The 24,557-nt window shown below is 36.0% G+C and overlaps 1 protein-coding gene across 3 annotated transcripts in view; it reads left to right on the forward strand.

Annotated features, from left to right (window-relative positions):
• Positions 1–24,557, forward strand: part of CCDC91 (coiled-coil domain containing 91) — a 148,435-nt gene that overhangs the window by 31,267 nt on the left and 92,611 nt on the right. For all 3 annotated transcript variants that reach the window (XM_071816941.1, XM_065842937.2, XM_071816936.1), the window contains exons 2-6: positions 5,222–5,264; positions 5,370–5,448; positions 9,529–9,680; positions 12,960–13,148; positions 15,689–15,793. In XM_071816941.1, the coding sequence (XP_071673042.1) occupies positions 5,235–5,264; positions 5,370–5,448; positions 9,529–9,680; positions 12,960–13,148; positions 15,689–15,793 (555 nt within the window). In that variant the 5' untranslated portion in view covers positions 5,222–5,234. The remainder of the gene's footprint in view (positions 1–5,221; positions 5,265–5,369; positions 5,449–9,528; positions 9,681–12,959; positions 13,149–15,688; positions 15,794–24,557) is intronic.

The raw sequence follows: 24,557 nt of genomic DNA on the forward strand, positions 1-24,557 counted from the left end.
AGGGGTTAACCACTGACAGTGTTTGCCAGAAAGACAAATGCAGCAGCCCCACCCTCAGCCAGCTCCACACATGCTGTTCTGACAAAACAAACAGCAATGTGGTCCATTAAGTTGTTCCTTTAAAATGTACAAAATTTTGCAAATAAGTTAGCTGCTTACTCAAAATTACAGGCCAGGTAATATAGTTTGCAGTTGAATGTACCTGGCAAAATTAGTTGTCTTTATTACTAAGGCAAGTCTATGTTTTATTTATCAAGCAATAGATCAGGACTTGATTACTTTGAATTCTTACTAACCAGAGACAGATGTGTAAGTGAATGAAGAATCCTTCTTAATTCACCATTTGGTTTCTGTACCAATTTTGCCTTTTGGATATAAAGAATACTGGGATTTCTGGTAGGATTACAACATTCATCCTCCTTACAGCTGGAATGGGGAAGAGGGGCTTTTTTCCCAGCTTACATTTTTCTGTCTTATTCCTTGTGAATGAGTCCTGATCTTCCTATATATAAAAACATGATTTTGGTATGTCTGTTAGGTAAGTGCATTTCACGAAGTTCTCATGACCATAAGCTGATGGTCAGGCTTTGGTGACTGCATTTTATGTAGGAGAGCACCTCAGATACTCACAGCTATCTGTTTTACTGAATACATTCATCGTGCATTGTTATTGGTCATAGAGAAGAAAGTCTTGAGCAACCTGATCTGAATATAGTGTTGACCCTGCTTTGAGCAGGAGCTTGAATTGAATGACCAGCTGGTCTGAATTCTGACCTAAATTGTTGCATGGTTTGATGAATACAAACTTATTTATATAAAAATCTACTGAAAATGCAATGGCTTACACATTTGTGATCCATAAAAAGTTTCCTTCTTGTCACAGGAGTATGACTGGAGAGCTTCTCAAGCCTTTTAGGATATAACTGTCTTGAGAACTGTAATGTTTTGGAAATGTCCTGGGCTGGATGACCTCCCGTGTCTTTTCCAACTGTAATTTCTATGAATCTGTAATTTTGAGGTTGACTTCTTGTTGCCCAATTTTACAGTTACTTAATTCCAGTATCAGGCATATTTTAAGAGACCACATTTAGTCATGGTAAGACTCTGTGGGTTGTTTCAGTTTTTTGCTATTTTTTAAATCCTTCTGCAGATTGTCTGCACTTAATGTATTTTTTCCTATTCCAGTGCCACAAATAATGTTCCTAGTCTGTGAGGAAATAAGAGTCTGATGACCCATTTTGGAATAGATGATTGATTGAAAAATGCTTGTCCTGAAATTGTTGCAGTTCTGTGTGAGATGTTAGTCTAGTTCTGCTGTTTATTTGTACCAGAAAAGCATTTCCATCCCCAGAATAAGGGGTGGAATTGAGAAATTGTGTATTTGGTCATATCTTCAGCATTGTTTTCAGTTAAGTTTATAACAAATTATTCAAACATTTTTTAGAGCTAAATGAACAAGTGCTTTTGAGGGCTATGAAAGACTCCTAGCTAAAAATAGGCTTGATTAATTTTTCTTCTAAACAGTTCTTAAAACATTGGTGTGGCCCAGTTCCATTCTTGCAGAAAGCACTCTTTTATGCAAGAATAAACATCTTTTTGGAAAGACATCCTCCAGTAAGAGGCCTTGCACTAATAGTCTTTGGAAAGAACACTTCAGCCTTTGAGTTTTTGAAGTGCCCTGTGTCAGCATCTCTCAGAACTTAATCCATGCTTTCTATCCTAATTTGCTTCCTGCTTACTTGTGATATGTACTAAGTTTGCCAGTTTCATTCTGAATTTTGTCTTCTTTTTCCTACAGCAAACAAAGCTTGTAAACAAATCAGGATTTCTTTTTGATGGACTAAAAACTTAGTTTTGCCTTTGAAAACAGAGGTGCATGTACATGTACGGATATATGTTATACATAGACAAATAACAAATAGTCCTTGCTAGCTGTTTGACAGTCACTTAGCTCAGAATTCCTGTGGGATCTCTGAAGAACTGGAAATTGGAGGATTAGCGGTTAGGTGTGAAAACACCATTGATACTACTAAGACTTGCTTGGAGTCTGTTTCTCTTTTATTCCATTTAAATGATGTGTGGAATAATTCATAGATTAATCATGCTATTCATAAAATGTCTGTGTTAAAATTTGTGGGGTAAGGTAATCTTAGGTCAAAATAGTCTTGTGATCATTACCAGACTTACAAAAACTGTATATGAAATGTAATAACAAAGATGATGGATTCAATAACAGGTTGTTCTCCCTTTTTTTTATGCCCCACATCCTTTTTCTCTATCAAAAATTACTTCTGTTTTATGTATACACAAGTACTTATAAATTTTCTTGTAGGAGTTTATGTTGCCTTCCTGGAAATCCTCACTGGTGTTTAACAAACATTTTGCCTTCAGAGGCTTCTGTCCTTTACTGCCCGGTGTCAGTGCTGCATTTGATGATAAATGAAAGTAGTTAATCACTTCTTAGAACATTAGTTTTTATTTGATAGATAATATTGTTTGCCTTTGCATTGTTTTAAAAGACTCTCCGTTTTAGTGTGCCTTTCCAAAACTGCTTTAATTCCTGTTGTACTCCACCAAACCTGTTTGAGTTTGTCATTTTAAAACACAGTACTGAGTATGGAATGTACTTTCTCCAGTTAAGATGATGGGAATAATGTCTCCTGCTCTTTGTGAAAAAAACCTGCAATGGTCCTTTGAAGTAACATTGGGTAGAACCTGTAGGACCTGTGAATGTTATACATAGTGTATAGATAAAATACCTATTTACCTTTCTAAAGCCCCTCTTTCTCCAGCTGACTGCTGTGATTGCTCCTTGGTTGCTGCATTTTGCAGTACCTATGCAAATTACCAGTCTGTTTTGTGTAGCGTTTAGTAGCAGGTAGCATGAATACATTGGCTTTCTCAGTTGTTTGCACATTGCTGTCTGCTTCAGCAGTGATGTTCTACCTGTACAACTTCCATTGCTATCATTTGTGTGTGCATGCATTATTTGTATGAGTTATACAGGGTGTTTAAAAAATGAATCGCATCGTGCCTTTTTCCTGTGAAGATATGTCAAAGACTGTTTTTGTGCCACCATTAGCGACTAATCTGGGCGACCTCAAAAACAGAATCACAGCAGCAGTCACCTCAGAAGACACTTTCAGGGGAGTTTGGGACAAATTCAATGAATTAAATGAATTTAACTAATGTCTCGATGTTGTCAGTACAGCAGGTGGAGGGAACATAGAGCACTTATAAAAAGATCACTAAAACTTGCTAACTCAGTAAACCATTTTGGTGTAATTGTAACATTGCTCTTGTGAAATATACTGCTTTTAAATTGGGTCCATCTCTTTGAAACATCCTGTATATTAAAGCTTTGAATGTTAATGGAATGCATGAATATTTGATCTGTTAAGTTTAACATTGATGGGGAAAATGCCCAACTGCCTTCTTTCTCTCTAAGAACTAAAACAGCACAAAACCCAACTAATACAAAACCAGCAAAACACCTTGCAGACCCTAAAAAAGATATTTAGTTCTTATACCACATGTGAATATTGGACAAAACTGTTCTTTAACTAAATCTGCCTGCTTACACTATGATAGTGGTGATTTAAATAAAGTTCATCAATAAGGAATTGGAAATTAATTTGTTAAATTTTGGCAGATAAGTGCTTAAATTGAAGTCTTTCTTGGTAGTGATTTTCAGCAGTAGATATAAACTGAAAATGTCCCCTTTTGGCAATCTAATACTTTAATTTGGAGATTTCCTCCAAACACTTTGAATTCTTCTGTTTCTGAGCATGTGCTTTCACAGTAATAGAAGATTCTCCAGCTTGTAGAGGGAAGTCAGTTAACTTTACAAACCTTTTGACATTCTATAAAGACCCAAACTTTTTTGGATCATCTTTTAGTATCGGAATGATTTTTTTTTGAAGATGCATAATACCCTTCTTTGAACAGGCATGTGTATCTTGAGTTACTTTAATTAGCTGAATAACTTATCCTGCATTTTTGTAAAAGGAACTGCAATTTAACTATAAATATATCAAAATGCCACAGAATTCAGGGCTACGACTCAAAAATGCTGATCAGTTTGTAAAATCTAAATCAGCCTCTCCATGAAACCTAGAGAAGGACCTCTGTGGTAGCAGAAAAATTTCCAGAAATTCACCACAGTCTTTTTCTAAGTTGTAGTTTGTGCTGATGTTGCCAGACAGCTAAGAAGAGATGGGAAAAGCAGGAAATCTTTTTGGATTTAATTACAGTGCTGATTTGGAAAAGCAACTTAACAATGGAAAATATTTTTATATTTTAAATCATAAACACAAAACTATGAAGTACATGGTAGATCATGGTTGCATTAAATTGGATCTGTCTTCTTTACTAAAGAAGAAAATACTTCATCTTGGAATCTGATTTTCAGAAATCCCACTTCCTGGATCCTTTTTTTTAATATGTAGCCAGACTAAGTTACTTGCTGTTTTTGGTACCATTTGTTGACATACTGGGGTTGAGGTAATTAACTGCTATACTTAAGAGCAGTAGGTATGGTACCATCTTTCTGTTTTCCTGTCTTGGAAAACATTTTCTATAGTCTTGCTTTCAAAGATGTTTGACAATGCTGATGAGCAGTGCTTATCTTTTCCCATGAAGGTGTTTGATTTCCATTGTAAAATGATTTTTTTAATTTATCTTGATCAATAAGTAAGTTCTTCTTAAGAGAGATCTTGCAGTTCTAGCCCTTTCATCCTCTATGTGAAGAAGTTCTTATTTAGGTCCCTTGACCTTTTGTAGAACTTGTTAATTAGAAAGACTTCGGTTAACCTGTGGAGAAGAGTACTTGGGTGAAAGACTGAATACTCATTTCTAAAGGAGAAAGTGATGAGGTTATGAAGGGCACATAGATGAGCTAGGTAGCAGTTGTATTCAAGTGAAGGTCTCTATTCATCTGTCACGTAACTAAAGTACACATACCTGAATCATTTTGTATTTTGACTCCTTTGAGACTGGCCAATGAAATATACCCATTTTCCTGTGGTATAGAGCATTGTATTACTTCATATTGCTAGGCTTTTAGGATTTGACTGCAGTGACTTGTTCTACCCAAGACTGTCCTTTAAAACTAACGCCATAACTTTAGTTTTGCAAAGTTTGTATTGCTACATTATGAGTGAGGGGGGTATGACAATTTAGTATTTTTTGGTTTTAATTCAAGTTTTCTACTGTATTCTAGTACCTGTTGAAAGATGGATGATGATGACTTTGGAGGATTTGAGGTATGTTATTTGCATGACTGAATTTTTAAATTTAACTATTAACAACTTTTAAATAGAATTTACTGTGTTTTGTAAAATAAGTAACTTTATTTTTTGTGTTTCTAGGCAGCAGAGAGTTATGAGTGTGGAAATGGTGAAAAGCAAACTACATCCCCTGCTATTGCTTGGGCAGCATTTCCTACAGGTATTCAAAAAATCACAATAAAAATTCTTAATAATCTATTGATGTCCTTCTCTATTCACTCTAAGTATTAGTACCCAGAAGGGTGTGTATACACAATGAAAGAGTAAGCAGCAGTGAGCTAGCCTAAGTATGTTTCTGAGTAATTGTTTTGGGAAGCTGTGCTTCTCAACGTTAAACTTTCTTGAGGAATGAAAGATAAGTAGTTTATCCATTTCAAAGGGTGATTGGCATCTTATGGGAAGAAGAAATGGAGTTTCTTCACTCAAAAGATATTCTTACTTTTGATTATGGAAGGTCTGTGACAAATGATGGGAAAACATACAAAAAGCAAACTTAAAAATAGGACTTGAACATGCTGCTTTCTCCATTAGATTTCTTTGATTATGATGAAGTCTTTTAATTGCTTTGGCGGTGGGAATGATCTTTTTTACTTAAGCAGTTTTTAAAGCATCCAAGCAGAAGCTGAAACATTATGGAGCTACTTCCATTAATTTATATAAATGCCTGCTGCCTGTCTGGATTTTAAGAAATTAATAAAAGCTCATTGATAGTGGATAAATGTACAGTATTAGTAGAACTAAAAGATTAAGGAGGTGTTACTGATGGACAATTGATTTTCTTGTGGGAATTTAGTCTAGATTTCACTGCTTTCACAAAAGAACCACCACTTCAGTAGCATTAATTAAAAAAAAAAAAGCCAAAACAAAGAAACAAGCAACCCACATCTTATAGGTTGTTCAGGCCCTAAAGATTTCTGCCTTCTATTGTATTATTGTGCAGAACAGATTATGCAAACTAATTATAATTTTAAAAATATGACAGTGATTTGTCTCAGTCTGAGCTTTCCATAAATCATGTTCTTCAGGTATATTTCTTGATTCATTTCTGGCACTAATGGCTTTCATCCATTACAGAATAATTAGTTTTATTTGTTGTTGAAATGAAGGAAAACAAATAAAAAAGGCAACTGTGTTTTCTCAAGTAACTTTATTATTGATCTTTTCATTTTGATTGTTATTCAAAAATACTGCTTAAATTCATTAGCAGATTTGAATGTGTTTAATTTAATTAAGTCCAATATAGCTGTGTAGTGTCTATCTCATGAAGTCTAATTTAAAATTTATGTGGAATTTAAAAGATTTGTAAGTAACACACAAGTTTGTGGTATGATTTGTGACACAAAAGTCTTGGGCTAGGCTGTACCAAAGTATTTTAAGTATTTCAAAATTAAGGGAAAAAGCCTTGCACTCAGAATGTTCTATTAGTGTAGAATCTTTATGCAACTTTTTCATGCAAATGTCACTTTGAATTAATTAACTTATTGCAAGAGGCAAAATTTTAATAGGATCGATCAAAATGCTTGTTAGGCATGAGTTTTCTGGCCAGACATAATAATTAATATTCAGCCTCTTTGAATTGCTTCTGGGAACCAAGTGAACTAGTGATAAGGCACTAGAATATTCCATAATTTATTTTAGAATTCGTAAAAACCTAAATTTTTTGTTTTCAGTTCTGAACTGTATTTGTCTGCGGCTTAAACATGAGACTTAGTACTCCCTTAATGTTCTTAGAACTCATCTTTCCAAATAAAAAGTTTTTATTCCCAAAGTGGTTTTTGTTTGTTTCTTTTAAATAGATTTTCCTCTTGTTCAACTTTACAAATACATGTACTTAATCCACGGTAATAAAACACTGATGTTTGAGTAGTTCCCCCACATTTCTCCACAGCCCATACATTGAGCATACAGTAGTGATTCTTTTTAGTACTTCCCCATATTAAGACAACAAATAAAAAAGGAAATCTATCACACATATCATGACACTAAGAAGGACTACTTGCTTCTGCCTCAGTTAAACAATCAGAAGGAACAGACCCAATGCAACAGGCACTTCTTTGAACTTTGCCAACAATAGTAGCAAAGACACCTTGGTAACAAGACTGCACAAATGCACATTATTTTTCTTTCACTACTTGCTCATTCCTTAATATTCATAATGCATATTTTCTCACAGAGTTAAAGGTCTTTGGACCAACCCTACTTTCTATTTCCACGTTTGTAAAGCAGCTGGTATGATGGATTGTAATTCAAACTTGCAACCGTGAGAGATTAAAAGTAAATAAGTTTATTCTTACATTTACCATTTAGAATAAAAACAATGTTTTCCTATTAGGTGACACTGCTAGAGAAGACTAACGGAAAGAAGTACATGCTCTCTGGTAATTGTCCTGGTAGAAGGGGAAATTCTTACACATTCGTATTTTTCTCCCTTTCTGAACCAGCAACCACAATTAATAAACATTTTCTGATTTGAAGTACTGCACAGACAAGATAATTCGCACATACCAATAAACATTTCATCATACCGTAAGCCTGTTGAAAAAGTGAATTCAACATTCAAAAACATAGGCAGAAGCCCAAGATGAATTTCAAGGTCAAAATTTCTCACTGTAATCAACACTGGTGCCTTAGAAATAATTTTTGAATTCTTCTTGCACACTCAGAAACACTACAAGAGGTTTCAGTGTTTTGTTTTATAACTTTTTTCTATCTTATAAACATCAGATATGCAGGAAATTAATGAGATTACTAACATACTCCTCCTTTATAAAGTTCAGTGAATCTTGGGTGTGTATAATGATATTACCCTCCAAATTTATCAAATCATCTCAATAGCACCATAATACCTTTAAATTTTAACATTTTTGCAGGAAACTTTATTGACTGGCAGATTTCTAGGGTAAGACAAGAACAACTTATCTATAAATAACACTGGACAGACAATTCATTTATTCGTCTTACTAAAAACATTAACTTCAGAATGTTTTATTAGTGTAGAATCTTTATGTGACTTTTTCATGCAAATGTTGCTGTGAATAAATTAACTTACTACCAGAGGCAAGATTTTAATAGGATCGATCTCTATATGTTGGTGTCCAACTGTAAACTGGTATGTGTAGAGAAGCAGCCAAGTGTTTCGTCTTGATCAGAGGACATTCATGCTCATTGAAGTCAACAGATAAATTGCTATCAACTTTGTTTTCCTGTTGATCTTATCGTAGTTACACTTTTGGAATTAACACTTACTTATGCTTTGCTTATTTCTGAAGTCTGTATTCTCCAACAGATGTGGAAATGCACCTCATTCTGGTGAATAAGTGATTTGCAAATACAGTGATTAAAAGTGTTATTTTTGGAAGGGGAAAATTGGTAGGGAAACAAATAAAACTGCAACAGCTTTGCGGAATGCTATGCATGCCATCTGAGAGTCTTACATTTATTATGGGCATATTGAGTGTCAGCTGATACCTATTAATGTATCTCTCCACTCATTCTTTAAGTAATTTAACCTTTTCTGAGAGTTATCCATTTACATTCAGCTGAAAGCAGCGTAAGTACAGGAAATACTTTGTCTATTTTGAATTAAATTAATTAATTGTTGCTGTTTGTTTCACGAGAAAAATAAGACTTTTTTTTTTTTAACAGATTCTGTTCTTCTTTCACGAATAAAGTTGTTTTCCACTGACAATGATAATTTTATTGGGTGTTTGTTACTTATGTATTTTAGAATGTATTTGGCGTATTCTGTCGTGCTAGTTTCCTGCATATTGGCAAAAGTAAATTGGCTGGTGTCTGTAAATACAGTAATTTTCAGTTTATTTTTCTCTAAGGTGCTTATTCAGCATTATGCAAGCTGTAGATCCTGCTCTGATGTTACAGTTGACAGAAATACCTGCCTTGTAGAATTCAGCTTTCTGTCACTTACAGTTGTCCTTGAACAACCATATGTGGGGCTGGGATTCAAGCAGATTGCTGAAATTTGAACACACTAAACCAGCCTTAAGCTTTCTATCTGAATTTAACTTTTAACTGAAAATGTTCAGTGATACAGTTTACACTGTATACAGGATAATTATCTCTTCAGTGCATTTAGATTGTAAGAGGTACATAACCTTACATTAGTATGACTGTACTTGCTACTAGCGTGACCAGTTTTGCTAGGTGTAGATTACAGAAACAGAAATAATTTTGGAATTCTTCACCTTGTGTGTGTGTTTTCTGTTTTTATTTTTTGCGTTAGTATGTGAAGTCCACGTATCTCCTGATGTTCTTCTGGAGCACTCTGTGTTGCCTTCCTCCGTGATTCCTTATGACTCATTCAGTGTATCAAGTGATAATGTGGCAACAGCTATTCAAACAGCTGTTATAAACCCAGCAGTTCTTGAAGAGCAGGTAAAATCACAATTTTTGTTTCAGTATGGGAGCTTGGTGTATTAAACATCTTACTATTGGGTCTTTTCTGTGCAAATTTAGATTGACTTGCTTTTAAGCAGCAAAAAGTACTTGGATTTTTGTGATAGAGACTTTGGAGTGAAATAGTTTTTAAAGGATGTTTATATCCTGTTACTGCAAGACACCATACTATTTTGGTATGGACTGCAAGAGAGATAACTGTGTTAAAGAGTTCATAAAAGTTAAAGGCACTATGGTAGTGATAGGCATGAAACTAGGAAACAATAGCAGGAAGGTTCTCTAAGAAAAATTGTTACTCCTAATACTGTAGAGATTATTGCTGTACATATATGTCATACTTCTGTGTTTTCTCAAGTGGTTAAGTGGTTTTCGGATTAAAGAATTAATGTTTAATCTTTCTATAACTATAGTTAACAAATTTTAGTTTTATTTTTTATTTTACTATATTTGACTACTTTTTCCACCATTACTTTTAAAATAGATATATATTTTTTTTTTTTTTAGCAATCTGACACAGTCCTAGTTGTTTGATCTTGATCTCTCCTTGTCGTTGCAATACTGCTGAGAACTGACCTTTTCTGTTTGGAGGGTAAAAGTGTTTAGTTTTTAACCACATGATTAGGTGAGCAAAGGAAGGAAAAGAATTTCTATCTGAAGATTAGCAGGAGAATGCTAAATTGCTGTGGACAAGAATTAAATAGACTTACTCTTCCAAGTTGATTTTTATTGCCATTGATTGCAGTGACACCTCATTGAACCAGTTTACTGGTTATAAAGTTCCGTGTTTCAGGACTTGAATTAGAAAATGCTCGTCTTTCTCGGAACCAATCAATATTTAGGGCTATTTTTGACCTACCCGTTTTCAGCACTTGTTTTCTTATTCTTCAGGTAGTCTCATCAAGTCCTAGGGCTACTCATGGTGAAAACTGTATTTCACGATTGAGTCAGATTTCCATAATCTAACCGTTTACAAGCATTTCTGTAGAGCTATTTAAACAATTTGTACCACATTTTTGTTTAGATTAAACGGACTCTTATTGTTTTTCATTTGAGCAGCATCTGTGTGTTCACACTTCCAGAAATACTGTGGCTAGAACAGCTCCAATAGTTCAGTCTTAGTAATGAATTAGTTACTGTTTTGGATTTGTTCCCAGCCTCATGTTCTGGGAAAGCCTAAAAAAAAAGTGAAGAAGAGATGTGCTGAGATGCAAATGATACCAAAGAAATTTTCTTAGAAATCCAGAAGTTGTAGGATTTTTCTTCAGAGGGGGGAGTGTTTGAGTGTTTATTTTTGTTTTTGACTGATGCCAGCTAGGGTCATTTTCTGTGTTGAAAGCTCTTCATCTGCCTCTCTGGTGGTGTTTTGGTAAGGAAATTTGTATTACTGGCAGGATGATCAAAATCAGCTTTTCTTCAGCCGCCACAGATCCTACGCTTTTTGACTTTGGCTAACAGTGAAATACGAATAACCTGTGTCCTTTCTTGTTTTAGCTGGGCCGGCAACTTCAGCTTGTGTGTTCTCTGGAAGGAGGACTTTGGATATTCAAGAATACTAATGCTTAGGTGTATTTTTTGAAACTGAAAAGTCTTTTGATTAGATCATCTTAATAAAAAAAAGAAATACACTTTTTTACTTCCGAATAATTATGTGTGCAATTTCTAGTTATGGGCCTTGTTTCAGTTCTCATCTTATTCTGGTCAGCTGCTGCCAGACCCATGGTTCCATGAACTCTCTTCTTAATGCAGGAAATCATACAAACTAAATAATACAACATTAGCAAGTGTTACTAAAGGGAGAAAGGGGGCTGAGATGAGGTCCTTTAACATTATTTTGAAATGGACATCAGCCCTTGCACTTTTGGATAAAACCAAAGGAAAATGGTGGGCATAAAACTATATTAAAATAATCTTACACCGGTTGGAAGACGATGGCAGCAGAACTGTATTCTATGATTTTATCTCTAGAGGCTCTTGAGGTTTCATGTTAAAAAAAGCTTGAACATATCAGGTTTGAAGATCACAATTTTCAGAGTTCCAGTCTAATCTTGCGTAGTACTCAGAAGCAGAATTAGGACATCTAGCTCTTCTTTGCTTCTTGCAGAAGGGGAATTCAGAGCACAAAGTGCAGTTTTCTTTCTGTCTGTTTTGTCTACTGGATCTTATGTCTCCATGTACAGTCAAGATCTGAGTTATTTTTGTTTGCTTCCTTCTTTGACACCTTTGAGAGACACTTATTCAAAGAAAAGTCTATCTGTTCTTTGAAGATCAGTTTGGAATAAAAAGTGTTAAGGAAATGGGTTAAATCAGATCAGTCAAACCTCTCTTAATAAATGCATTGAGATCTTCCTTTCACTAACCTTCCCCAAATATCAAGTGCTATTGACTTTCAAATTGTAGTTGAAAAAGTGGAAGCTGGAGTTAGTTTACCAGCCTTTTCCTTAGAAGTTCCTTTGCTGTGATATGAAAAAGTTTTATGCCTTTTTTTTTTTTTAAAAAAAAGAAGGGAAAAAAAGCTTTGGCTTTTGTTAATTATACCACAAATTATTTAAAGCTTCACCTAATTTATTTTTGTGTTTTTCTGAAAATGTAGGTTTATTATTAGTGTTTGGTCTGGTTTGGGTTGTATATTCTAGAAACCTCTGCTTCAGTTTTTGTACTCCTACAGTTCACTGAAATAGCATTAACAAAATGTTGTAGACATGCCCCAGTTACTCTTATTCTGTTGGTCTAGCCTCGCGATGACTTTCCATTTATTTTAGCACAAAAAATTTGTACTTCCTTTCCATGGCTACTGTTTGCAGTCTGCATAGGGTGAAAACAGAGTGACTAATTCACAGAGAGTTTATTTCGCTGTAAGCCTGATGCTTTTAGAGAGATGATTCATCTTCACTTCTGTCTCTTTCCATCTCTTTTTGATTTTTTTTGACCTCATTGGAAACTGAGGCAACCGCGCCATCCTCCTTGAGGCCTTCTCCTAGAGTATTCTTGAAAAGCACTTGAGGAGATCAGAAGTGTTGAAGTGGATCCATCTAGAATTACCAGTTACTGTTCCATTGTTGGCGTTTTCTTTTTGGCCAGCACATCCTACATTTGAGAGTGTGCGTGGCCAATTTCAGAGACATGTGGTTTCAAAAAAGTAACCTTAGTATTTACAGTTCTTAAGTTCTGTAATATCATCTGGAAATGAAATTTGACTTGACTGGAATGTTAAATTCCCTTTACCATTTCCTTTACCATTTTGTTTCTTGTATGAATCAGGTTCAAACAGATATTCCAGTTGTTTCTTTGAATGTAATTGAAGACAAGACTTTAGTTACCTCAGCCAGTGCTTTGGTTGACGCTGAGACAAAAAGAACAAATGAACAGAAGAGCTACCTTCAACAAGCTGTTGCAAACCTAGAAAGCAAGCTTTGCACTGCTGAAGAAGACAAATTAAAAATGAAAAAGGTATGAATATTTTTTAAATTCAAATGGCATTTATTTAAATATAGTTGGAACTGGCAGGGATTTGCAATGCATGTTTTGTAGAAATTAGAAAAATTCCTGAGAAATTGGTGAAATTCAGCCAACATACTTATTTTTTTCATGTCTGGTGTCTGTTTTATACTGAATTTTTCCAAAGTTTCAGGAAAAAACCCTTTTTTTTTTTTTTTTTCCTGGAGGGGAAAAAAAGAAAGACGAGATTTCTGAGCATGGACACATGTGGTTAGAAGGTATAGTGATTCTCCCATGTTTTGAGAGTGTGTGGTCACCAAAGTTGAAAATGTCCTTGGCTGTCTATATGAACATAACACATAACACTTTATTTTTTTTTTTTTCCCTCCTCCTCTGGGAACTCTGGTAACTAAATCTTTCATATTCCTTCTAATGTGAATATGATAGAGTACCGAACAGGACTATGCCTGTAGTTATGCATCTGAGTTAGTGAAAGGTCACTGAGGCACAGGAGAGTAAATTTAATTTCTGCTATTCTTAATACTGTTCCTTGATAGCTATCAAGGTGTGCTAGGGAGGGAGGAAATGGCTTGTTGGAAATTAAAATGAGGTTGAGTAACTGGAGCCAAAGGTGAGGAGGTCTGCAATGGATTGATTATTCTAGGAGGTGTGTAGAGAGTAGGGCTAGAAGAGGGAAGCTTGAATACAGACTGTAAGAGGAGCAACTAGTTTGTGAATTGAGTGGTGTTGCACAATTAGTTTGTGTCTCTACATTTGAAGCAAAGACTTTGAATCTCAAGAACTGTTTTTACTATTTTGTCCAAAAGCAGCATTGAACTAAGCAGACCTGCTCTTTCTGTCCTCCTTATGACCCTCTCAGTTGTGCCTTTGTTCAAATAACTGTGCAGTGATCTGGCAGGTAATTTGTTTCTATACTGGCTTCCTGCGTGGCTGCAGAAATAGTTGTTCTTGAACAACTGAAAGGATGCCAACAGCTTATGTATAGTAGGAATGAGTTTGGTAGGGGGAACAGCTGCATTGAGGAAAAAATAAAAATCCTTAGCTCTTTGTATAGCAAATAATTTTGAACTTTATTGTCAGTAGTGTCATTCTTCTTCCTGTCTATTGCTTCATGTTGGGCAGGCTTCTACAGTGGGTCTCTGCAAAATCATAGAACATTTTAAAATGTATTCTTTTTGGAGATGCAGGTAGAGATTACTGGGGCGGTATGTAATGGGATTTCTGCCTTTTTAGTGAAACCATTTGCTAAAAGTACATATAATATGATTCTTTTCGAATGCAGAAACACACAACAAGCTGTTAAAAATGTGGAAATAATTGGAATAGAATAGTTCCAGTTGGAAAGGACCTACAACAATGAAAAGTTAAAGCAAATTATCCAAATGCCTCTGAAACACTGACAGGTTTGGGGCATCACCCACCTTTCTAGGAAGCCTGTTGCAGTGTTTGGCCAACCTTTTGTTAAAGAAATACTTCCTAATGTCCAGTCTAAACCTCCCTTGATGGAGCTTTGAACCATTCCCAAGTGTGCTATCACTGGATAACAAGGAGAAGAGCTCCCTCTCCACGTCCCCTCCTCAGGAAGCTGTAGAGAGCCATGAGGTCGCCCCTCAGCCTCCTTTTTTCCAAACTAGACAGACCCAGAGTACTTTGCCACACCTCATAGGATATGCCTGCCAGGGCGTGACTTTCATTTTTAATACTTTATACTTGAAAATATTGCCTCAATTTAAAGACTGCAATCAGTTTTCTTACACAGCCCTTTATCTCTATGATAACATGTCGAGGGTTTAGATTGCGGGGTGACAATAAAACCCTGGCAGATGTATTGTTAACCTCCTCTCCCCCCGCTTTCCCCTGTTTTCCCCTCCCTCTCCCCACTTCCCACTAAGGACAGACGATTGGGAGGGAAAGAAGGACAGAGAGAAGAGAGTTGGAAAAATTAAAAAGGTTTTATTAATGCTACTAATAAGAATGGAGAATATAATACAAAATATACAAAACCAATCTTGAAAAGTCTCAGCAACTGCAGAGCCTGCACCCGAAGTCCTGGATTGGACTCTGCAGCCAGTCGAAGCTGGATTCAGTCTCTCACTAGGCCTCAGTTCGCAGGGACGACTCGCAAGGTCCTCTCCTGATGTCGGCCATAAGGAAAAAGGGACGAGATCCTTGTGATCTCCCACTTTTATATGAAGTATTCACGTGAATGGAATGTTATACACCGTTGGTCAGTTTCTTGGTCACCAATTTCTCATTGCCCCTCTCCTGAGATGTATATCCATGCTTATCAATAAGTTTGCATTCCATTGCTATGTTTACCAAAACATGTATCTGGTTCTTCATGAAAATGCAGCTAATATGAAGGCTTTAGCTGACAGGCAAAATTCACTAAAAGAGAAACTTGTTTTTTAACAAAACCGTGACATAGCAAATGTAGCTTTCAGAAATAGTTGGAATGACTACCTGAATCTGTATTTTCACAGGTTGTCTATGTTTGTAAATTCACATATTTTATTTTGTAAACTTTATAGGAATTGGAACATTTATTGGAAAAACATAGTATTCTGGAAATTGATTTATTGAAGGAAAAAAAAGAAGAAGTAATTTCACATCAAGATCATTACAAGATGCTCCAGGTAATTTCTTTCTTGTAGGATCTTAATTTTTTTCAGGAGAGTTTTGTATAGAGTATATTTATGTCCAACAAATACTCTGTTAAGTATCAACAGGCCTACTTCAAAGCCTTTTGGATTTAAAAAATTTCTAAGGTCTTTAGATCAGAACCTGACTTCTGACATTAGTGGCAATATAGACTTAATAGCCCGCTTGCATAAATACATTATTGTAACTTGGATCACTCATCCTCGTTATGATCTGTTTCATAGAACAGGTGAAAAGAAAAAACACTGCACAGTAGATCTGTGTTTAACAGTATGACTTAGCATTTTCTACAACAGCTTTGGCCAATTATTTGTAAAGTATTATCTGACTTGAATACAGAATAGTTTGTGTTGTGTAGCGAAAACCTATGAATTGTAATTATATATGCTAGACAATGGAATTAATATTGTTTCCATTGCAAAAATCAACATTGCTCATTAAGTACATATGTGAAGTGTCACACCTAAGACATTTTTCATTGAAGTTTTCAGTCTTCTTCCAGTGTTGTAACAGAACAAGCTATATATTATAGACTTAAAACATTTCAAAATTTTCTTGTTGGTAATTCAACTTCACTTAGGTTTTGGGTTTTTTTTTTCTGTAGTAGATGGTTTTTAAGTAGCTACTGCATTGTTCCCTGCTCGTATTTCATGGTTGCTGTAATAATTTGTATTGAATTCTTCTTCCTAGAACTTATGGTAATATAATAAACTAATTGGTTTTTTTTAGTCTGTTTGTGTAACATTCTACTCAATGAAAGAAATTTGTCTGTGTGTGTAACATTCTACTCAATGAAATAAATATTTGCATAGCTATGTTATAAAAATAAGTTTTCCTTAAAAACCTTCCGATTTATGGAGCATCATAGTGGCTAAAGTTAATGATCATCATAAACTCTTGACAACAATAAGTGTTTGTTGGGTTTTTTTTAACACTTTCAGGATGCTCTTCAAGCAGAAGTGTTACAGTAGTGAAAATGTTATGTTACTGTGGTTTGCAAATATCAGTCTGTCTGTATCATGCCTCTTTGAGTTAGGTACTACGGTTTTCAACAATGGCAATGAAAGCGTCACAATGTTTAACTTACTTTGTAGAAAAGCTCACGTACTTCCTCTTGTTGTCTTCTGGATGTAGCCAGAATCAAATCAGAGAAGAAACCTGAGTCATGCTTTTAATAGCTGACAGTTGAAATGACTTTCATGAAACTTGAATATTGGATGCCTTCTGTTAGAACAGCTTTTAATGCCAATTCCTTTTGTCTTTCTCCTTTGGCTCCTGCTGCACTATGATCAACACCTGTGGCCACACACTGAGTCAATCTGGCAGCTATGCAGTACAGATGTCTGTCTTGCTAGCTTTTTCCAGTAGAAACAGCTGGTTATTAGTGCTGTTGACTCAAAAAGCCTAAAAGCTGACTGTAGTTGTGACTCTAGTACAGCTTTGAGAACTCTCAGAATAAGACTTCCAACTAAACTGATTTTGGCATCCGAAGCTGTAGATGTGCTTTACCTTCATTCCTCTTAAATGAAATTTCTAAGTTAATATTTGAGTATAATATGTAAAACAAATGCCTCATGAGATGGTTCTAACTGCCTTTTACATGAACATGGGTTATTTCGTACACATTTATATTTACTAATTAACTGACTTTTGGAACTTGTGACATAGGTAATTCTTGAAAGCTGCTTTGGAAGTAATAGAGACAGTCAGTCAACTCTTGAACAGGGTGATATTTAGATTAGATTTTTTTTTGTGAAGTTATTGTGCTTAATTCTGAGAGAAGATTTTATTGATTTTTGTCAACTAAGCCAGTAATTTCTTTCATCTTTTCCTGTTGATTTCTACCTCAGTCAAAGATGACAGTTATGATACCATGGTTTTGTTGTCACAAAATTGTTTCAATAAAATATGCTTTCAGGTTTTCTTGATGTTAAATATTTTGAAAGGCAAGGTAGGAACATAAAGCATATTGCACATGTTTTCTCTGAGTTGGGTTAGCATGCTGATGAAGTGAAATGTTTTCTGGACCAGTCACAAACTTTCTTCATTGCAGGTGTGAAAAAAACCATATATTTAATTTGAATGAACAAATTGAAGGGGAGTGATAATTACTGTTCCTAATCAGTGGGACAGAATTCCATGTCCTTGATAGAGTGTTAGCATTTAAGCAATGGATGACAATGGAGTCTTGCCACACTTATGCTTGTGTAAAAGAGAAAAGTAAAAAGTTCTGTGTTGCATCTAAATTTAATTTGCTTTAAAAGATCAAGACTGAACAGAGCCTGTAGTATTTTCGCATTCTTATTGTTGTTTCCCTATGTTACTACAACAGCCAGAGACAGTAAAGGGGCAGCAGTGGGTTCATAACAGAATTAACAAATTGGTATTGACTAGTATTACAGAGTTGTTTGGATATTTAATGCAATGTTCTCTTTGAGGTCTTGAATTCATACAGGCTGGTAAAATTAGAGTTATGATTCTCACATTCCCACTTTGGTATTTAAGAGGCAGAATAACATGTTGTAATTCAGACTTCTTTGCATACAAAGTATAGCTGAATTTAAATTGCTGTGGCAAGTGTTTAGTTTTCTTGACTTGTGTGCAGTGTTGCAACCATAAAGTTGCATAAATGTAATGTTAGCCTTATAATTACTTGCTTATTTAGACAGGAAAGAAACAGGTATAAAAGTATGTCTCTTTGTATTTTTTGTTATGTCAGTCTTATTTTTTCCGCTTTTTTTGATCATACATTCTAATATATTCATCACAACTTTTAACACCTCAGCTCTTCTCTAAATGGGAGGTGCCGCCTCTTTTCAAGACATTTAGTGCTAGTTGGCAATACATGTTTTTTACCATAATGTAGAATAATTTGTCATTTTAAACCTATAAATCTAAAATTTTGCTGCATCCCTACGGTGTAGAAATGAATAAATGCTACATTTTAAAACTACCAAACCCCGATTTGTAATGTAGTGAAAAACCATCAATAGCACACAGAATCACAGAATGTTAGGGATTGGAGGGGACCTCGAAAGCTCATCTAGTCCAATCCCCCTACCGGAGCAGGAACACCTAGATGAGGTTACACAGGAAGGTGTCCCAGGCGAGTTTTGAATGTCTCCAGGGTAGGAGTCTCCACAACCCTAATGGGCAGCCTATTCCAGTGTTCTGTTACCCTTACTGAGAAGAAGCTTCTTCTCAAATTTAAGTAGAACCTCTTGTGTTCCAGTTTGAACCCATTACCCCTTGTCCTACCGTTGGTTTTCACCGAGAAGAGCCTGGCTCCATACTCATGACACTCACCCTTTATATATTTATAAATATTAATGAGGTCACCCGTCAGTCTCCTCTTCTCCAAGCTAAAGAGACCCAGCTCCCTCAGCCTTTCCTCATAAGGGAGGTGCTCCATTCCCTTGATCATCTTTGTTGCCCTGAACTGGACTCCCTGTCCTTCTTGAACTGAGGGGCCCAGAACTGGACACAATATCCCAGATGTGGTCTCACCAGGGCAGAGTAGAGGGGAAGGAGAACCTCTCTTGATCTACTAACCATCCTCCTTCTAATACACCCCAGGATGCCATTGGCCTTCCTGGCCACAAGGGCCCAGTGCTGACTCATGGTCATCCTACTGTCCACCAGGACCCCCAGGTCCCTTTCCCCTACACTGCTCTCTAATAGGTCCTTCCCCAACTTACACTAGCAAAATTAATACTTCTATTTAGTAGGTGATGGTCTCTTATTTCCGAAGCAGAGAGGAAACGTTGAATTTGAGAAGGGAAAATAGTGCTTGAGTTCTAGCACTCTCAGTAGGAATTTAAGTCTTTGGACAGATAATTTAGCTGATAAGACTTCTGATGTTCAGTCTATCTACAGACAACTATTTTTTGGTAATTCACTAAGAAAGGGATCATACTTTTCCTCTGCTATTTCTTTTTTTACCACACAGTTGTACTTAAAGTAATACTGCACTGCTGCTGGAAAACTTTAGTTGTGGTTATACACATTTTTTCCCATCATCATCCCCTTCTGGAAGTTATGCGGGCTGTTTTTTCGAAGAACAATGTAGTTGATGTGGTGTCATAATTCTTTTTGAAATAAGTGGGTTTTGTTCGTTTTGCAATTGACATCTGTTCTTCTGACTTAAGAAATCCATACTTGTTTTGAAAGCACCAAAAATGTGTTCTTTTGGAACGCTTTGTTTCTGTTCTGCTTTTTTTTTTTTTTTTAATCAAATGTCTTGTAATTTTTTATTGAAAAAGTGACTTTAATGTGCTTCTTTTATTTAGCAGGTGGGGAGTATAATTTTGCCTCTTGTATGAATACTTCCCAGAGAAGAACTGGGCTCTCTAAGTTTCCTAGCCTCTGTTTTGCTGTTAATATAGGACTGCTGTCAATTTCTAGCCAGCACTAGACCTATAGTATGTGATGGATTAGCTGTCCATAGTGTGAAGATTCTCAGTGACTGAATCCTGAGGACATGAGAGAAATCTGAAATGCTTATCTTGTGTAATAGGCCTGTTCATGTTGGCAACAGGAAGGTGTCAAAGTTTGTGTGTTTGGAATGAGCACAGAGGATCACAGATAGAAACCTGCCCATTCTGGAAGACCCCTGTATTATGCTTTTAATGTACATAAACAATTCTGGCCATGTATGAACATTAATTTCCTAAAGTAATTTCAAGAAGCAATCTTGCAGTTGGATGTCTAACAAAACAAGCTCTTGGAAGCACTTGCAGTTGAAGTGACAGGGTGAAATGGTCGTGTTTCCTAATGCTAGTTGGCCATATGCTGAATACATTTTGTATCCTATATTGGAAGGTATAACTTTCTCTGGAGGAAGTATTCCCTGTGTGTTAATACTCTAGTAAATGTAGTGTATGTTTGGAAAGCAGCTCTGTGTTCCTCCTGAGTTAGCTGCTTCTGCTTCCATCTCCTCTGCAGTTCCGTTTTATGCCAGAGTTTAGTGAGGATTAGTTAATCCATATGGGCCTGCTGCTGTCCTGCCGCCTTTGCTTGATTTTCTGCTTATCACAATGGACCATCCTTGAGCTTGGAGGAGGTAATCCTTAAATAGCAAGCAAATCTCTTGGAACCCTCTTTCTATGGTTGTATCCCATGGAATTCTTCCAGGCAGATCCACACAGAGACCAGAGTCTTCTCTCCTGAAGTCCAGTGTCATTATCCTGCTTTTTCCCCTGCTCCTTCCCCTCCCCTGAACTCCACCATCTCATGGTCACTGCAGCAAAGGAAGGCTGCCACTGATCTTCATGTCTCCGAACAGTCCTCTGTGATTTTAAGTATCAGGTCTAACAGAGTGCCTCAGGGATTGCGCCTCAGTCACTTGTATTACGAAGTTGTTATCATTGTGCTCCAGGAGTCTTCTGGATTGCTTATGCTCTGCTGTGTTGTCCCTCCCGCAGATACTGGGGTGGATAATGTCCCTCATGAGGACCAGGGCTTGTGAATGTGGGGCTTCTTCCTCTTGTTTGAAGAAGGCCTCATCTACATCATCTTCCTGTAGACCATTTGGTCTCTAGCAGGCAGATGCAGCAATGTCTGCTGTGCTCATCTGCCTGCTACTCCAGTAAGTTCTTGACTGATCACCTACCCCAAAACAGAGCTCCGTGCATTCCAAATCCTCTCTTGCATAAAAGGCAACATCCTGTGTTCTCCTTCCCGTTCTTTCCTTCCAGAAGAATGCATTTATGATTCTGGAAAAGGTATTCTGCAGTAGATTGGAAAGAAGTCTTGGAGGTAGGTGCTTTTTGTGGCTGGAGTACTAGAAAATGTATGTTTTCGTACAAAACTAATATATGACTTACATCCTGTTAAATACCATCTTCTAAGAAAATATTTAGGTTGGTTTTAGGTGCAGACATAGAGGAGACAGAATGCTAATAATGAAAAATAGGTGTGAAAAAAGTAATCTACTGTACCTGCAACTAAATTTATAAAAGAGATTCCAGGAAACTTCACAGGTCACAGTGGGGTTTAAAATTATGGAACACTGAAAATGGGGGATTTCAGAAAAGGCACTTTCACAGATAGCAGTGCATCTTTTTGCTGAAGTGTTTCAGGTATTTATGGATATGGCAACAATCCCTTGCCCACCTCTTTTTCAAGTGTGTGCCAGATAACCTCGCGTTTATTTCTTCACCTTTTAGATTTTTTCTTTTCAGTGTTACTGTACGTGCTCTTCTTTCAGACACTCATTTTTATTCAAAGTCTCTATTTGATTAATAATTTCAGAGCTGTTTAACATCTTTCGGCCTGTTTTTTTTCCCCAGTTTTGGTGTCTTCTTTTCTCTAAATTATTTTTCCACAGTATGGGAAAAAATAACTTATTTCTTTTAGGAAAATATTCTGCTCCCTTGCCTCTATGAATTATTTTATTGTCTTGTTTCGGAACAGTTAATTAGAAGAGTGCATGTAAGACTAAGCATGCTAATTTTGTTCTAAAGTTATGCTCTGCTTAAATATGTGTCTGTAACACTATTGTGTTGTTACTTAACAGCTTTGAATGCCTAATTTGCTGTGTACTGTAGTATTCAGTTAGTGTCACATATTGTGTCCCTCCTTTGGATGTCTAATTTTAAAGGTATGCAAGAAATTGTGCTTAGACAACTTTCATTTTTCTAGTGTGTAAGTATGTGCAAGTAAAAATATTTTTTTGGAACTGAGATTCCTGTCCTGACTGCTTTTCAACTGGCCTGACCTGTCTTACGCCAGTGTATCCTAGATTTATTTCTATATATTGACTAATCTATATTCAGTGTATTACAAGGCTGTCACAGCTACTGCACTTCTCCATTTGTGCATTCACAGTGAATGTGTTCTGGATGATTCCTCTTTTTCTCTTTTTCTATTTAACATGGAAATTCGGATTGAGACAGTTGTGAAATGTCCAAATATATTTAATACTGATAAACTGGAGCTCTTTACTGCCAAGCTTGTCTCATCAAGGTTTTCGCTGGATCTAGCTTTTGTAGAAATAGTACCTTGTTGGATTATTGGGGGTATAGTGGAAATGTGCAAAATGCACTCAAAATTAAGAAGCTCACGTCAACTAGAACTTGGATAATTGTACTGTTAAGGCAATGTTTCTAGGTCTATTTTCTGTCACTTGGCATGCACTTTCTTAAAAAATGTGGGGAAGAGTACCAAAGCAAGTCCATGTCTCTGTATCCACTTGAACGCTGTTTGTATTCAGTGCAAAGCATCTGATAAAGTGTAATTATTGTGGGTACTTGACCATTACTAAAATACTAAATCTTGGCCAATATTAATGAACATTAGTTAATACTTTTAACAGCATTTTTTTAATTTCATGCTTGTATACTTGGGAGAAATAAAATGTATAGCAAATATTAGGGTGATATTTTAGAAAAATTTTGACAGATTGTCTATTCATTGCCTTTTAAATGCTAAATCATTTTATTAGGTTGGTGCAAATGTAATTGTGGTTTTGGGCCATGAATTTTAGATAATTCTAACTAGGCTCAAACACATCTTTTTAAATCAAAATAGGAACCAGTAAAATCAACACATTTTTGCCAATGAGAAATAAGTTTGTTTATTCCTATAGCATGAAAATCCATGCTTTGGAATTTGACAAGCTCTTAGAAAGTATTTTCTGCATCCTACTGGTTGTGGAACTGTTTTCCCTGCAAAAAGTTGTCAAGATGCTTGAAGAAATGACAGTCAGTTGACGAGAGGTCAGGGGAATGTGGCAGATGAGGCAAAACTTTGTAGACCAATTTGTTCAACATTTGAAGCGTTGTTTCTGTGGTGTGCGTTTGGGCATTAATGTGGAGAAGAATTGGACCCTTTCTGTTGACCAATGCTGGCTGCAGGCATTGCAGTTTTTGGTGCATCTCATCGATTTGCTGGGCACACTTTTCAGATGTAACAGTTTTGCTGGGATTCAGAACACTGTAGCAGATCAGAGCAACAACAGATCACCAAACAGTGACTGTGACCCTTTTTTGGTGCAAGTTTGGCTTTGGAAAGTGCTTTGGAGGTTCTTTATGGCCCAACCACTGAGCTCGTCGTATAAAATCCGCTTTTGGTCTCATATCACAATTCAGTTGAGAAATGGTTTGTTGTTGCGTAGAAGAAGAGAACATGACACTTCAAAATGATGATTTTTTAAATTTTCTGTCAGTTCATGAGGCACCCACTAACTGAGCTTTTTCACCTTTCCAAATTGCTTCAAATGCCGAATGACTGTAGAATGGACAATCTTGAGTTCTTCGGCAGTTTCTCTCATGTTTGTAAGAGGATTAAAATGATGTATAACATAAGCACGTTTTTTTAAGAACGTATTCCAATATAAAACAGAAAATTTCAACCATGTAAAAACTGCAATTCCATTTGCACCAACCTAATATTTGGTTCATATTCAGTTTGCAGCCATTCCTAGTTACAGTTTAGTACATTGATGGAAATTGTATTTCCTGACTAACCTATTAGTTAAAGACCTTTACAGTTACTTCTTCAATACATATTAAATTTTATTTATATATATTACACATGTGGTGTTGGAACTGCTTCATCAGTTGAAAGGTTTTTCTTGACTAAAGGTTTATCATTTAAAAAGAACTGATAGTAATGAAAACTAGAACATCTGTTCTTAAATGTGAAGGATGTTGAGATAAAACAGACTTTCCAAGTCCCATGCAGTTCCTTAAAAATAAACCTATCACTTAAATGTATTGCTAGACAGACAATATTTAG

The sequence above is a fragment of the Patagioenas fasciata genome, chromosome 1 (assembly GCF_037038585.1).
Source record: "Patagioenas fasciata isolate bPatFas1 chromosome 1, bPatFas1.hap1, whole genome shotgun sequence".
NCBI lineage: Eukaryota > Metazoa > Chordata > Aves > Columbiformes > Columbidae > Patagioenas > Patagioenas fasciata.